The sequence below is a fragment of the Girardinichthys multiradiatus genome, chromosome 6 (assembly GCF_021462225.1).
Source record: "Girardinichthys multiradiatus isolate DD_20200921_A chromosome 6, DD_fGirMul_XY1, whole genome shotgun sequence".
In the NCBI taxonomy this organism is placed as follows: Eukaryota; Metazoa; Chordata; class Actinopteri; order Cyprinodontiformes; family Goodeidae; genus Girardinichthys; species Girardinichthys multiradiatus.
This window is the reverse complement of record NC_061799.1, coordinates 9,918,730-9,931,675: the sequence shown is the minus strand read 5'-3', so window position 1 is coordinate 9,931,675 and position 12,946 is coordinate 9,918,730. Positions and strand designations below refer to the sequence as shown.

At 40.3% G+C, this 12,946-nt stretch overlaps 1 protein-coding gene across 1 annotated transcript in view; it reads right to left on the bottom strand.

Annotated features, from left to right (window-relative positions):
• LOC124869793 overlaps positions 1–12,946 on the bottom strand; it is an 88,163-nt gene that overhangs the window by 14,012 nt on the left and 61,205 nt on the right. Inside the window, exons 8-12 of the mRNA XM_047367922.1 lie at positions 11,131–11,196; positions 8,743–8,802; positions 4,262–4,309; positions 4,024–4,132; positions 1,812–2,453 (exon numbers count right to left, since the gene is read on the bottom strand). Of these exons, the coding sequence (XP_047223878.1) occupies positions 1,812–2,453; positions 4,024–4,132; positions 4,262–4,309; positions 8,743–8,802; positions 11,131–11,196 (925 nt within the window). The remainder of the gene's footprint in view (positions 1–1,811; positions 2,454–4,023; positions 4,133–4,261; positions 4,310–8,742; positions 8,803–11,130; positions 11,197–12,946) is intronic.

The following is a 12,946-nucleotide window of genomic DNA, read 5'->3' as shown; positions in this document are numbered from 1 at the left end:
ATTCATGGAAGATTATCAAGAGAAAGATGAGAGAAACTAGACCCAACAATGCAGATGATCCGAAGGCCACTATCAAAGCAACCTAGGCTTCCATTATACCTCAGCAGAACCACAAGATAATTTTCTCCATACCACGCTCCACTATGCAGTAATTCATGAAAAAGGAGGCCCAACCAAAAGTGTTGAGTGCGTAGAAACCAACACACTTTCAGAGGCCTGACATTTCTATTTAAAATATCATGTTTTAATTGATCTAATGTAATATTCCAATTTTCTGAGACACTGAATTTCATTATCCATAATCATCAGAATTACAAGAAATGAATATTCTAATATTTTTAGATGTACCTGTACTGCCTCCTTCTTTTCAAGTCATGCTGCTGAAGGACAAAACAGTGTGTGTGAAGGCAGACAGGCTAATTGTTGGTGGGACAGCTCTGAGACAAACACTAATATCTAACACTTAGTGGAAAGTAAAAGACTAAGGCTGTAATGTCAGTTTCCCAGCAAACCAGAGACAGCAGAGAAGGAGTAAAAGTAAAGATAACAGCTCAAAGAGGCTAACAAGTCATTTGTAAATGACGCAGTGAATGAGAATAGAAGCACTGTTATGCAGAGGGTGCTTGGATGGAAGGCAGACATTTTATTTTGAATGAAGGTTAGTAGGGAGACAGAAACTCGACCACTATGTTAATATTTTATTTTAAATAATAAGTCCGTCCAGTCGATGGATGTTAGAGATTCAGAAATCAGCTGGTGACGGAAATCAGATTCTTTTCAGCTCAGTTGCCCCTAACCAACTACCAGCTGATTGGAAGCTTAAAAATTTGACACATTTTCAATCGGTGAACACATTATAACCAGGTGATAAACGCTACCAGGTCATGCTGATAACAACACTTTTAGAGAATCTATTTTTAGTATCAGTTAGATGCTTAAAACTAAGATTATGAGAGGAAACTTGTAGAAAGAATACTGTGCTGATTACAACTTGTCAAGACATTTTGTGGTTCCATCACAAATTCAAATGTGGAGTTTGCTACACTGTATTAGAACTGTGTGCTTTGGTCAGATGAGACAAATGTTGCGCTTTTTGGCAGCAGACACTAGGTAAATATGTGGAAAAGCTCCTCATGCCAACTCTTATGTATGGTGGGGAATCTGTTATGGTGTGGGTTCTTCCAAAAACCTGGGAAACATTTTCATGGCATCAACACCGATATGTTTTAAACAAAACTCTGGTTAATTCTGCTAGCAAACTGAAAATCATTGGGTCTTTTCACAGAACATAATCCCAAACAAACAAAAATGGTTCACCAGAAACAAAATCAACCTTCTTCCATGGCCATCCGAGTCTTTAGACCTAAATCCTATAGAACAACTTTGGGCTGGGCTGACTAGACGAGAGCATAAGAGAGGAGTCAGGACTCAGGACAGTCTAGAGAGATTATGCAAAGAGGAGTAGTCAAAGATCCATCTCTCTGTATACCTCGGTGCTGTAACAAAGGGGGTTATACAACAAATATTATGCCACCAGTGATTTAGTTAAAAAAAAGTCAAAATATAAGTTGGATTTTCAATGTGATATTGGGCTACTTCAACATAAATACATTTTAGGTTTCTTAAATTATCTTTACCAGGAGTTCCAATAACCCTGGCAGTGTACAGGTACATCAAAAAAATTTGAATATTGTGTAGAGTTTATAGAAATTTGGATGACTCTAGATATTTAAAACATGTAGAAAAATTAAGATTTTCAGATAAATGAATATATATTGCTTTAATAAAGCGCATTCAGAAAAAACACTTACGTGATTCAGTTGATGGTGAGGTGGATGTTCCTGGGCTCAAAGTCATCCTGGACAGATCAAGGTCACTACAGCTACCTTCTTCCTCCTGGTTGGATGCAGCCTGCGGTGGCAGCAGCTGGCTGCAGGCCAGCATGTCAGGCTCACTCATGAGACCTGGGGTTCCAGACCTGCTCCCCCCTGCAGAGACAGAACCAGGTCCACCCCCTGCTGCTCCCAATGTGGACGGGCCCTCGTCAGCATCCGAGTCGATGCCGATTCCTTCTTTCCCCAGGCTGAGCTGCCTCTGGAGCAGGGCGGGGTCGGCCATGTGCTGGGGGCTGGTGATGGCCGAGGAGGGTGCCGACAGGTCGCAGGTTTGGGGGCACACGGTGGTAATGGGTAGCAACCCTTGGAGCATGGCAGCTGGTATAGCATGGCCCCCGATGCCCACCGTCTGGGCCGGCATGTATGCTGCCATAGCTGCCCACTGCTGCTGAGTGGCGGGGAAAATGTTGGCCTGGCTCAGGATGATCGGCTGACCACTGGGGAGGACCTGAGCTACCTGGAGGGGGCCCTGCATTGGGAATGCCAGTGTCTGAGCCTGGGTGGGAAATGACTGCTGAGCCCACTGAGCCGCCTGAACTGGCCCCATGGTCATATAACCTGTAGGAAAAAAACAGTAGAAGAGTCAGATAAAAGAAAGGAAACAAGGAAAACAAAGCAGAGACAGGAAAAAAAGTACAGAATAATTTTTATCATCAAAACTTCAGTAGCTGTAGTCATCTGGCTTTAAGCATCTCAAAGAACAGTTAAACCATTCAACAGTCTTAGACTCAGTTGACACACAGTGCCTTGCAAAGGTGTTCATACCTCTTGAACGTTTTACATTTTTTCATGTTACAACCATAAACGTTTAGAAATATTGAGTTTTTATGTGTGAAGTTTGGTTATGTATGTGAATTTGGCCTGTGAAGAGCTTTAAGAACATTAGTAACCAAACCGTAACCATAGAAGACATCAGATAGGTCAGGGATAAAGTTGTGCAGATGTTTAAACAATGGTTAGGTTATAAAACAATATCCCTTACATCTCACAGAGCTCTGTTCAAAACATCATCTGAAAATGTAAACAGTATGGCACAATTTCAAACCCACTGAAACATGGGCTTCTACCTACACAGATAGACCCGGAAAGGAGAGCATTATTTCAGAGAAGTCAACAGGATCGATCTAACTCTAGAGGAGCTGCAGAGATCCACAGCTCAGGAGGGATGAGTGGCTGAATGAAAGCCATAAGAAGTCCTATTTGCGGTTTGTCACAAGGTGCGTAAGGGCAAACAGCAAACATATATAACCTTCTAGCCTACATGCAAAATGATATATTTAGAGGAAAACTAATGCGACATAAAATCCTGAACACACTATCCCTATTGTGAAACCGGAGGGGGTGGGGGGCAGCATCAAGCTATGTGGACACTTTTCTCTAGCTGGGAAAGGAAAGCTGGTTGGAGTTAATAGGAGGTTAGATGGAGCTAAATACAAAGCAATCCTTGAAGAAAACCAGAAGAGTTGAGATTAGGGTAGAGGTTCACTGTCCAGCTGAACAACCACCCTAAACATACAACCACAGCTACAATGGAAAGGCTTTGACCAAAGCATATTTATATTTATTAATTGATTAAAATGACCTAGTCAAATTTCAGACCTAACACCATGCTCACAAACACTCTTCATGCAATATTACAAAGTTTGTGCTATTCTAAACAGTTGAATGGCTAGTTCCAGTGTTAATATGTGCAACGTTAATGAAGGCATACCCCCAAGGACCTGCAGCTGCAGTTCCTGTAAAAGTGGTTCTACAAAATATTGGCTCAGGGGAGCTGAGTACGTATTCACGGCAGACTTTTTAAGCTTTTAGTTGGAAAAATATTTGAAAACCATGTAGGCTTTTCTTTCCACCTCATACTTTGTGCTTGTCTATTAGATAATTTCTCCACACACTGGGATTTGCGGTTATAAGGTCAAGATGTGCAAAAGTAAAAGTGGTTTGAATACGTTTGTTTTGCGTGATAAGTGCTTTAGTTCTCTGCTATTGCTAATTACCCATTTGACATTTTAATACCTTTTTCTATCTTGCTGATCTACCTTTAGTATTTGATGGAAAGTGAGCATGTAAAGCAATAGTTGTGGTACTAAGTTGTACTACAGGTGAAATTTGAATTGTGGATGACGACCTGACGGCACAGAGGTCGGGCTGAAGGGGGCGTACAGCTCCGCAGGGGTGTGCTGCTGCTGGCGGCTGCTCCTGTTCGGGTCCAGCGTGTTGGCAGGTGAAGGGGGCATCTGGGAGGACACACATGCACAGATGTCAACTTTACCAAAGTCAGCTAAAAGTCACATCTTGATCTCTGGGTTTTCTGCTGTCAGATATCGGAGAGTAAACAGGAAAGTGGTTTTGCGAGAGGTACTCACCGAAGGAGGGGTGGACATGTCGCCGAAAAGATCAAAGTGGTTGATGTTCTGTGAGTTCAACCGTACAACGAGGGGGAGATAAAGAGAAAAGTCTGGTGAAACATCAACACCTGAAAGCGCAGAGTCATGACAGATTTATTTTTACATGGGGTGTGGTGGTTGCATGGCTGGGTAGGTGTGGGGAGTAAAATCTATTCATAAAGACACTTTGTGCTGCGAATGGCAAGAAACAACTATCCACTCATTTCATTATCAGTTAATGGATCTAAAATGAATCTTTCATGCTTCGCTATAATTGAGTTGGTAAAAGGCTATTGAGTTTTATAAAACAGACTCTGATTAGATATTCTTATGTCTGCCAATCATGAGAGGCTGCAGTGAGAGTCTGGGCGGCTTTATCATGCTGATTTTACTCCATAAGGAGATACATACATACAGAGGGGTGGATTTAATTCAACGAATAATGGAAGAAGCTCCTGAAAACACCAGACCGAGACCATGGGACCCCCTAAACCCATATGCAGACACAAACCCCCTACTCTACTCCCCCTCTGTGGTCTACTCACATTATTTACAGTGCTGGGGAAAAGTATTTGCCCCCTTACAGATTTTTTCTGTTTTGCTTTTTTGTCACACTTAAAATGTTTTAGCTCATTAGTCAAATTTTATGTCCAACAAAGATAACCTGACTAAATACAAAATAATTTCAAATGGTGATTTCATTTATTATTGGAAAATACCTATCCAAACTATCCTGGCTCTGTGTAAAACTATAACTGGCCCCATGTTTTTTGAACAAATTGTTTCAGGGCTGATTACTGCCAGGACTTCAAAATAAAAATATCACCAAAATAAAACCTGTCTGACAACATGAAGTAGACTAAAATCTCCTAAAAAGTACACATTAAAGAACAACAAGACGAGACACAATATCAGTGACATCAATTAGTCTAGAAAGGATTACAGCTGCTTCTAAAGATTTGCCAATATGCACACATGGAGAAAACATGGAACAGTGTTGAACCTTCCTAGGACTGGCCGGCCGACCAAAATTACTTCAAGAAATCATCAACAACTCATCCAGGATGTCACAAAATCAACCAGAACAGCATCTAAAACACTGCAGGCCTCACTTACCTCAGTCAAGGGTGCTCATATTTCAACAATCAGAAAGAGACTGGGCAAAAATAACATACTGGGGAGTGTTCCAACGTGCTGACCAAAAACAACTCAAGCCCATCTCAAATTTGACAAAAGAAAATCTTGATGATCCCCAAGAGTTTAGGGAAAATATTTTGTGCACTAACGAGACAGAAATACAACATCATCCCTACAGTCTAACATGATGGTGGTAGTGTGATAGTCTGGGCTGTTTTGCCGTTTCAGGACCTGGATGACTTGCTGTAACTGATAGAACCACAAATTCTGCTGTCTACCAGAAACTATTCAAGGGTAAAGTCCAGCCAACTGGCTTTAAGTTCTAGTGGACTTGGGATCTGTAGCAGAAGAGCTAGATTACCTCTTAATTGGTCAGAAAATATGAAAGAAAAATAATTTTTTTGCAGAGGCTTATTCAAAGTCTGAACTTAAATCCAATCCAATCTGTTGTTTGCTGTTAGAATTTTTTATCCTTTACAGTGACACAAAAGATTGATGGCATCAATGGCCTCCAACCAGTTACGAGGGTAGGTTTGGTTTGGTAGGTTTGGATAGGTATTTTCCCTTTATAGGTGAAATCATAATTTGACGACCTCTGTATTTACTCAGGTTATTTTTGACATTAAAATTTGATGATCTGACAGATTTAAATGTGACAAAAAAGCAAAACCAGAAGAAATCTGTAAGGACATAAAAACATTTTCACAGCCCTTTAGGTGGACATTGTAAACATGAAATGGAAAAGTTGCATGGAATGGTTGGAGCCATGCTCAAGCAGACAGTGAAGTAGGTTAAAAGCAAGGAAATTCACACAAAACAAACGGATTTGCATGCTGTAGCTAAACTCACAGGAAGACAGATAAACTAAAAATGAAGAAAGAAAGAAACAGGAAGGGCAGCAGTCGGTGTGGCTGCTGACGTGGTGTTTATGCCCTCCTCCCAAAGGCTTGGACATAAAAGGGTTACACAGTTTGCACGGCACGTTGATACGATCGAGGGGCACAGAATGAGTCAGAATTTGGAAGAAAAAAAAAGGCAAACATTGTACACAGAGGTCTCTCCCCCTCGAGGGAGCTGACACACATTGGAGGAGCTTGAGGCTCTCAAAAAGCTCCAACTGAATGAACAGACAAGCAGTAACACTTAGAGATATGGAAGCGCTGCTGCCTAAACTGCCATGGGCTGTTTAGGTGCGATAGCAACTAGACCGAGACAGTTTATCTGTTTGATATGCTGGGCTACAAACACAAAATGGTTTTTTTTCTTGGTGAATGCTGGGTAAAATGGGTTTGAATAGATGTTCATATTTAAAGATGAAACAGCACTATCAGCAGGGGAGAAATCAGCTTCAATTTTCTGGTCACATAAATTCTCTGTATAGGGTGCAGTTTTTATAGGTGCTTCTTGGCCTTGATTGTAAAAGTAAATGAAACAACACAACATGCAACTCAATACTCCTCCCACCTACAAACCTCTCATTTCCCCCCTCTGAGGAAGACAAACACAGCCATTCCATCATCTACAGTGCGTAACCGGCCCAGTGTTCCAGTCCAATGGGACAGGCAAACAGATCTTTTTTTTTTTTTTTTTTGTCCAGACCATCTGGTTGTGATACGCATCTAATTCTGCACAAGATTGGATTTTGTACACAAAGCCAGCCCATCTAATGTTCTGTATAATTACAGATGACTATGGCTGACCAATCTGATGTTTTTAAGTCTTCAAGATTCTGCTTTACCACCAGGCTCATTATCACCAAACAAAGCAAACACAGAGCCTTGATTTTCTGTAGCCTCATAGTTTCCTTTTTTAGCCCATTTTCCGCATTACTACAGTGCCCTGCAAAAGTATCATACACCAGGAACTTGTTCAGGTGTCACATTCCAGCCACAAACCTTGATGTATTTTATTTGGCTTTTATGTAATGAATCAACACAAAGTAGTGCTGGCTATCACTTTTGGATATTCTATTATAAAACTACAGCAGGTCGTTGAAATTGGATGGAGAAACCTTACCACAGAAGTCTGGACTTTGACTAGGACATTAAAACATGTAAAGATGTTATGATCTAAACCAGGGGACAGCAACCTTTAAAGTCCGTTGAGCCATTTTTGACCCCTGATCTAAACCGTTGCATTGTAGCTCTGTATGTTTAGGGACGTTGTCCTACTGGAAGGCAAATCTCACAGGTTTTTAGTAGTCTCCAACAGGATTTATTTCAGGATTTCCCTATATTTAGCTTAATTTATCTTCCCATCAACTCTGACAAGCTTCCTTGTGCCTGGTTGACAAAAGTAATCCCCACAGCATGATGCTGTCCACCATGTGTAACTGTGGTGATGGGCTCAGGACTATGTTCAGTGTTAGTTTTCTACTACACACATCATTTTGCATGTGTGACAAGAATTTATATTTTGGTCTCATCTGTCCAGAGCACCATGTTCCACATGCTTACCATGTCTCGTACATGGCTTTTGGCAATCTTCAAATGAAACTTCAAACCTTCTTTTGACAATGGTTTTCATCTTGCCTGTCTTCTATAAAGGCCAGATTTTTAGGGTGCACAACTAATAATTGTCCCATACACAGTATCCCACCAGAGCCGCGGAACTCTGCAGCTCCTCTAGAGTTACAGTGGACAGAGGCTAGCTCTCTGATAAATGATTTTCATTTCTAACGTGTCATTTTTGTTGGACGGCTTATCTTGGTACAATTGCAGTTGTGTCATACTCCTACCATTTTTAGATGCCGGATACAACAGAGCTCCGTGAGATTTTTAAACCTTAGGTATTGTTTTATAACCTAACCCAGCATTAAACTTCTCCACAACTTTTTTCCTGATCTGTGTGCTGAGTTCCTTGGTCGTTATGGTGCTGTTTCTTCACTGATGCTCTCTAAAAAACCTCCAGATGCCTTCACAGAACAGCTGGATTTCTACTGACTGAGTTCTGTTTCGTAATTAGGTGACTACTGAAGGCAGTTGGTTGCATTAGATATTTTGGGGTTATCAGTAAAAAGGGGGCTGTGGCGCTCATATTTTCCTTCGTGTTCACCATTATGCACTACTTCATGTTGGTCCATTGCATTAAATAACAGCAAACTGCATTGAGGTTACTACCTGTGATATAGTACAAGGGATGCGAATACTTTTGTGAGCTACTGTACTTCAACAGTTAATAAGTTGACAAAAAATATTGTGATCTGAGAATGTCAGTTGTGGCTTAAGGAACTCCCTTTGAGAGGGTCCTAACAAGAGGTTTGTAAGCAGTAAAGTAAAAAAAATAAAAAATAATAATTAAATAATAAAAATAAAAACACCTACAGTCATGAAATGGCGTTTAGGAACATCATAGATCCCTTCCTTCTGCTGACTGGTTGGGACCTGCGTTAGATTGGATGTCGATTGATACGGAAGTCAGAGATCAACACCTTTTACTTTGTTTTTGCTAGCCAAGTATTTAAAAATAGGAGTGTGCAAACATGTCTTTAAAATAGAAAAAGGTTCACTCAATCAATTTCTATCCAGGCTAATATTTTAGATGCACTTTTATCTTTTAGCAGCACAGTATTATACAAAATCTACAGTTACGCTTACTGGATCAATTTTGTTTAAATCGATATTGATTGCAAACAAAGCTTGAAGGAGGTTCAGTGTGTATTAAGAAAGCCTATTGTTATTCAACAACGGTCTGCACTGTCTCATTTGATGATATGAAAATGCCTCAGCTCTGGCCTTTTTTTCTCATTTTTTTTCCCCACAGCAATCCAAGCTATCTGCTGCTCTTAACCCTGCCGCTCGCCTCTTCAACTGCTCCCTCAACTGGTTAACTTTCAGTTATGTTTCTCCCCAGGTCTATTGATCTTGTTTCAGTCAGAGATCAAATGGCATGGCAAGTGATTAATCTATCTCTCTCTCTCCCACTCTCTCTTCTTGCAACTCTCATCTTCAGAGAGGCAAAAGGGAAGGAGGAAAAGGAAGATCGGGGACTAGCAGGGTAGAGGGTGGGATTAAACCATACCAGGGGTCCCTGGAGTTCTATCAGATCCTTGAAATGGACCAAAATCAAAAGGTCATGGTGTTAGATGTACAAAAAGACCTTGGTATATAGGCTATGGGTGAATTCAAACTGAACAGCTCATCTCAACACTTTTCAAACTGCTTTAGATATGACTTGACATACAATGCCTTAGTATTTGCCCCCATACAGGTTTCTTTCATTTTTGCTTTTTTGTTTTAATTCAACACGTTTTCATATCAGACACTGATAACCTGAGTACATGCAAACTGCAGTTTTCAGATGAGAATTTCATTTATTAAGGGAAAAATACTATCCAAACCAATTTGTGAAAAGTAACTACACCCTGAAAGTATTAACTGATTGTGCTGCCCTTAGCAGCAACAACTGACATCAAGTGGTTGTGATAACTGCATGGCAATAAGCCTTTTACACCACAGTGGAGAAATTGGACCCATTCTTCTTTGTAGGATATTTGAAAATCAGCCAAATTGGCAGGTTTTTGACATGAATAGCATGTTTACGTACTTCAAACCCATACTTTGACTACACTTTTAGACCTTTTGTTTTTTGAGCCATTCAGTAGTGGAGTTGGTGGTGTGATGTGGATCACTGTCTTTCTGGATAACCCAAGAGCTCTAAAGCTTAAGGTCTCCGATAGAGAACAGTTTTCAGGGTTTCTTCAATTACAGCAAGTAGTCCAGGTCCTTAACAAGCAAAGCAACTTCAACCCACTACTACCACCATGTTGAACTGTTAGTAAGATGTCCTTATTCTGTAATGCCCTGCTAGTTTTGCACAAGATGTGATGGGATGTGCACCTTTCAAAGATCTGTTTTTGGCAAATCTGAGATTGCCCATTGAGTTCTTTTTTAGTCAGCAGTGCTTTTGGCCTTGGGACTCTCCAATGGTTGTCATTTTAGCCCAGCCCGTTCATGATTATTAAATCACTGGGCTTAAATGGGGTGAGTAAAGTCTGTGGTACTTTAGGTGCTGTTCTGGATTCTTCTGTAACCTTCAGGATAAATTGTTGATGTGCTCTTGAAGTAATTTGGCAAGCCATCCTGTCTTTGTGTTTCACTGGAGATTCCAACGCCTTGGAAATGGTTTTGTAATCCTTTTCAGACTGATAGACGTCAACGAATTTGCTTCTCATCTGTCCTTGAATTTCTTTAGATATGGGAATGAGGTGTTGCATTTTTTAAATCTTTTAGCCTACTTCATGTTGTCAGAGAGGTTCTATTTAGATGCTTTCTTTATCCTCCAGCTCTGGCATTGATCAGTAGCCATGTTGGTTTGGATAGATTTTTTTCCCTTAATAAATTAAATCAACCTTTTGTAAACTGTTCTTTGTATTTACCTAGGCCATTGATCTCTCATCTTAAATTTTGTTGGATGATCTAAAACGACAAAAAAGCCCAAAAAAATCTTTAAAGGGGCAAATTGTTTTTAAGTTTATTTAAAAAAAAAAATTATTCTACTATTGTAACTATCTACGTTACTCAACACAGAGAGTTAAATTTCTTGTATTTCTACTTTCTTTTTTTCTACTAAAACAAAAACTCAGTAAAGACCTTTCTCTAAAAAGTCAGCACACTGGAGCTTCCTTTAGGTCACAGCCATACAATAAGTACTGCTATCTTTTTATTACAAGGTATGAAGAGAAAAAAGTGGGGCAAAACTTGACTTTGTACCTGATAAATGCTCTCCTCTGACTGGGGGCCACGGAGGGGTTCGTGTCCAGCCTCAAACACTATGTACTACAGAACAGAATCAGTGGGCAAGGCATAGAGATGCAGAAAATAATGAGAGAAAAATGACAGAGAGAGAGAGAAGGAGAAGATGGCATATAAAATAGAGAGACAGAGGTGGGGAGACATAACGGAATGTCGGGATGTCGTTGAGTGGGCAGTGAATCGATATCAGGAGACGGAAGAGTGTGAACAAATTAGGCATGGTAAAGAAGCAGGAGAAAATGAAAAAATAAAAAAGAGTGAGGTGGGAAGAGGAAAGAGCACAAGTATAACATGTCAGGCAAAGGTTCAAGGCAATGTGGAGGTCTTAGCTGAAGGTTAGCCTTCAGCATCAGCAATGTGATACTCCACTTCTAGTACAGACATTGCTTCAGATATTTGTCTTAAAATATGTCATTACTGTAAATCCACTGAAGTTGATGTAAAAATGAAATGAAAAAGAATAAATTAGTTTGACATTTTGGGAGATACAGGTAACTGCTGGATGAGACCACAGCTAGCAAAGTACATGTTAGTAGCGCTTTAGCAAAGGCATCAAGCTACTGTTACACCTTTGCAAAGAAATTATAGATTTTTGTAATTATCACATTCGATTTTTTTCTTGAATAAAGTAGAAATTATGACTTTTAGAGTACTGTAGATGACATGCTGTAAGTAAAGTTTAAACACGGAGAACACTAATATATTTGCATTAGTAGGTTGCTAATGTAACGTTGCATTCAATTTGCCTCAGAAGGTGGAAATTGTTAGTTGCGTGCCAGAAAACCAGTCAGGAAATTTTTCTGCTCTGTCACCAGGGTAATTGCCATTAGCAATACAGCCTAGTTATGCAACAATGAAACATGTTAAAAGGTTGCGCAGCAGTGCTGCCAACTTCCCATTAGGAAGTAGCTACTGGGGATTTCAGTCAATTTTTCCAATATTTAAAATAAGAATGGAACGCACCAGTAAAGGTAAGCTACAGGTCCTTCTCAAAATATTAGCATATTGTGATAAAGTTCATTATTTTCCATAATGTAATGATGAAAATTTAACATTCATATATTTTAGATTCATTGCACACTAACTGAAATATTTCAGGTCCTTTATTGTCTTAATATGGATGATTTTGGCATACAGCTCATGAAAACCCAAAATTCCTATCTCACAAAATTAGCATATTTCATCCGACCAATAAAAGAAAAGTGTTTTTAATACAAAAAACGTCAACCATCAAATAATCATGTACAGTTATGCACTCAATACTTGGTCGGGAATCCTTTGGCAGAAATGACTGCTTCAATGCGGCGTGGCATGGAGGCAATCAGCCTGTGGCACTGCTGAGGTCTTAAGGAGGCCCAGGATGCTTCGATAGCGGCCTTTAGCTCATCCAGAGTGTTGGGTCTTGAGTCTCTCAACGTTCTCTTCACAATATCCCACAGATTCTCTATGGGGTTCAGGTCAGGAGAGTTGGCAGGCCAATTGAGCACAGTGATACCATGGTCAGTAAACCATTTACCAGTGGTTTTGGCACTGTGAGCAGGTGCCAGGTCGTGCTGAAAAATGAAATCTTCATCTCCATAAAGCTTTTCAGCAGATGGAAGCATGAAGTGCTCCAAAATCTCCTGATAGCTAGCTGCATTGACCCTGCCCTTGATAAAACACAGTGGACCAACACCAGCAGCTGACACGGCACCTCAGACCATCACTGACTGTGGGTACTTGACACTGGACTTCTGGCATTTTGGCATTTCCTTCTCTCCAGTCTTCCTCCAGA